Source organism: Gavialis gangeticus, unplaced genomic scaffold, assembly GCF_001723915.1.
Source record: "Gavialis gangeticus isolate Ggan-Ray unplaced genomic scaffold, GavGan_comp1, whole genome shotgun sequence".
NCBI lineage: Eukaryota > Metazoa > Chordata > Crocodylia > Gavialidae > Gavialis > Gavialis gangeticus.
The window spans coordinates 141,704,415-141,707,687 of NW_017729032.1; the positions used below are offsets into that span (position 1 = coordinate 141,704,415).

At 44.3% G+C, this 3,273-nt stretch overlaps 1 protein-coding gene across 1 annotated transcript in view; it reads left to right on the forward strand.

The window, feature by feature from the left end:
- The window catches only part of LAMP1 (lysosomal associated membrane protein 1), a 55,181-nt gene that overhangs the window by 40,860 nt on the left and 11,048 nt on the right, over positions 1-3,273 (forward strand). Inside the window, exon 5 of the mRNA XM_019524115.1 lies at positions 406-623. Coding sequence (XP_019379660.1) covers positions 406-623 — 218 coding nt within the window. The remainder of the gene's footprint in view (positions 1-405; positions 624-3,273) is intronic.

Consider the following 3,273-nt stretch of genomic DNA (forward strand, 5'->3'; position numbering starts at 1 on the left):
CCCAAGCAGCCCCTTCCAGGCTGGAACTCTGCCAGCCTGCAAGGAAAAAGTCAGTTTCCCACGTGTTTCTCCTTTGAAGAGAAACTTTTTTTTTTAAGTTTGCTTGCAGCCCTTCCATATATTCTTGTAACCCACTTTTGGGTCATGACCCACGGGTTGAGAAACGCTGCTGTATAAGCATCTATTCCTGCTACTGTTGGAGACGGGATACTGGGCTAGATGGACCATTGGTCTGACAGTGTGTCACTTTTATTTTATTAGGGGTACAATTAGCTAGAATTTTTATTTAAAATCTTTTGGTTCCTAATAGAATGTACTACAGAGGAACTTAAACCACTTGGTCTGTAGTCTGTGCCATTCTACTTGCTGTTTGTCACTTTTTTTTCTTTTTCCTTCATTCTTCAGAATCTGAATGTACTGGAGACAAATCGAAACCTACCATTGCTACTACAACTGCCAGGCAGACTACTAGCCAGGTGCCTACCACTACTAGTCTAGCACCAACCACACTGCCACAGAACCCAGCGGTTGGTAAATACAATGTGACTGGTAAAAACGGGACCTGTGTACTTGCTTCTATGGGGTTGCAGCTTAATGTATCCTATGAAAGGAAAGACGGAAAGGTATGTGTTCTTTATTCTTGCCTTCAAACCTAAAATTCTTTCTTATATTGAGAGCCAGCATAATTATTTTAGGTGCCCTATACTTCATTTGTAGACAGAACTGTAGTATTTAATCATGGTTTTGTTTCAGTTCAGTTGGACTATTTGTTTTTTTTAGTTCATAGTACAAGTATTCAGAGACTGTAGAACAAGTACAAACCAGTCATAAATGTGTTTTATTTTGTTTTTTCCCTTGGTGTGTCATAAGCAGGCCACAAAAGAAACTTAGAGGCATGTCTGTTTCCTGTTGGATGTCACAAGAAATCAGTGTCTTGAAAGCCTCTTCTGCTCACTTCTCATGCATCAAATGCCAAAGAAGTCATGTTGGTGTGTTTAAGTGCATGTTTGGTGCTACTTGCATGCACGCAAGTGGTGCTGGGCATAACCAGTGCTCCTCTAATAGTGGATAGATCACCCTTTTATCAGCATGTGTTTTACATAGAGCAGGAGTGAGTGGAGGACGTGTTGCATGACACTTTCTTATGCCATCTGAAACCAATGTGAACAGGGCCTACCTGTTTCCACTTTATTTAGGATGGTAAATATGCCAGAGCCTCAAATTCAAATGCAATACATTTCACTAGACCATGGAAATAGCAAACAGTTAAGAACAGCAGAGGTGAATCACGGAAATAGGCAATGAAGACACAGCTTAAATTTGCCTCGTTACTACCAGACTGAATTGTGGTATTTATCTGAATAAGAACAAACTTTCAAATTCTCTGAGAGAGAATAAGTGACAACTAGACTGTTGGTTGTTTCTTTGGGTATTGTTAAAGGGCCCCAAACCATTCGAATACAAGATTTCCGATTACGAGTTTTCAGTTTCACACAGCTTTAGTCAACCTGGATTAATTTTTAGCAGGTGGAATTTTAGTCTGTACAGAATTACTAGGCGTCCTAATAACTAGCACTTTGCCACAGAAGCTAGAGGTTCTTTCCATTTGTCCTTACTTAGCCTGGCATCCCATCCCTCCTCCTCCTCCTGTGAAGCTCTGCTATCAGACCTGTAGGTTCCTGCATAGGCACCTAGACCCATGGTGCTCAACCCTGTTGGCCCTGCAGGCCAGATAAGTGGTGCAGGGCCTGTCTGGGCCAGATGGGGTCTGGGGGCCTGGCACCACCCCCTCCTGCCCCCTGCATCCTGGGATTGGCTCATGGGGTCTGGTACCAACCCCACCCAACCCTGTGCACCGGGATCAGACACTGGATCCAACCTGCAGGGCTCGAGGCTCTCCAGGGTCTCGAGATTTGGCAGCAGGGGAGCAGTACCACCAAATTTCTAGACTTATCTGGCCTGTGGGGCTCCCATGACATGATGCTGTGGACTGGATCTGGCCTGTGGACCAGGGGTTGAGTACCCTGACCTAGACCATTTAAAAAAAAGATGGCTGGTTTTGCAGCAGGAATGCCAGTTTGAGGGAGGTGGTTGTATTCTGACAAAGTGGAAAGGTTCATTGGTGAGATCAAAAGCTACAGATTTTTCAGAGCCTCTTGGTTGAAGGTTGCTCTGAAATAAGAAGCAGAGGAAAGGGCATTCAGGCAAAACCTAAGTACAACCTCAGTTTTTATCGGCTCTAGTGTCTGAAGCAGAGGGGTGGGCTGCAAACTTTCACTGGAAAGTCTGAAGAGCTGGTCACAAAATAACTTAAAAAGCCTACAGAATGCAGCAGCCGGTCCCCTGGCCCTGTCTGGGGTCACGTGGTTTTATCTGAAGAGTTATAGGTAACATGGTGTAGTGCTGAAAACAGTGAACTTGGCTGGAAGGGGAAGTATGTGAACCAGAGTGGGGCAGATGGTGGTTTGTTGACTTGTGGGGAAATATGCTGCAGCAACTTTAGGTGTAGGTTACCACTCTGCTCTGTGCAAACTAATTAGCTAATTCTACAACATTAAATTCTAGCACTAATTTTTCTAACCTACCAAATGATGGGAAGTTTTAAATGGCTGGTTGTGTGAGGGAGTTTGTCAGTCAGGCCTACCAACCTGTCAGAGCCCTGGTGGTATGCTCTTCCTCATTCTCCTAGCTCTAGGGAGCTTTGGATGGGTCTAAAATAGCATAGTCATTTTTTGCCTTTTATCTTGACAATATTTGAGCTTACTTCAAGGATGACATGGGTGTTAATTTTTAGGTAGCTTGACAAAAACAAAAGAATTCTCCCCAGAAGGCTTGTGCAAGTGCCCTTCTAAGCCAGTTCAGATGGCTTCAAACAGGGGTGGCCAGTCTGTGATGCATGTAGCACAAGCAGCCTCTGGATGCGTCATGCATCTGGCTGGGGAGGAGATAGGCAGCATAGCTGCAGATATGGCAGGAATTGCAATGCAGAGCTGCAGATCAGGCAGGGGAAGGGGATCTGAGTGACACTCAAGAAAGATGCAGAGGGCCTGCCTAAAGGGTTAGCCCTCACTCACTTAAAACATCTAGCCCACAGTTAGTTGTCAAAACAGGAGTGTCTGAAATAAATGTCAGAGTGTGCATGTGATACAGTTCAGCATTTTAAAATGAGTACAGGTTTTACTCGCTCTGTGCTGTACATGTGTTCCTGGAAAATGGCTCATAACTCAAACTCATATAAAGGGAACCCACTTTACAATGTAACAAATAGGGATA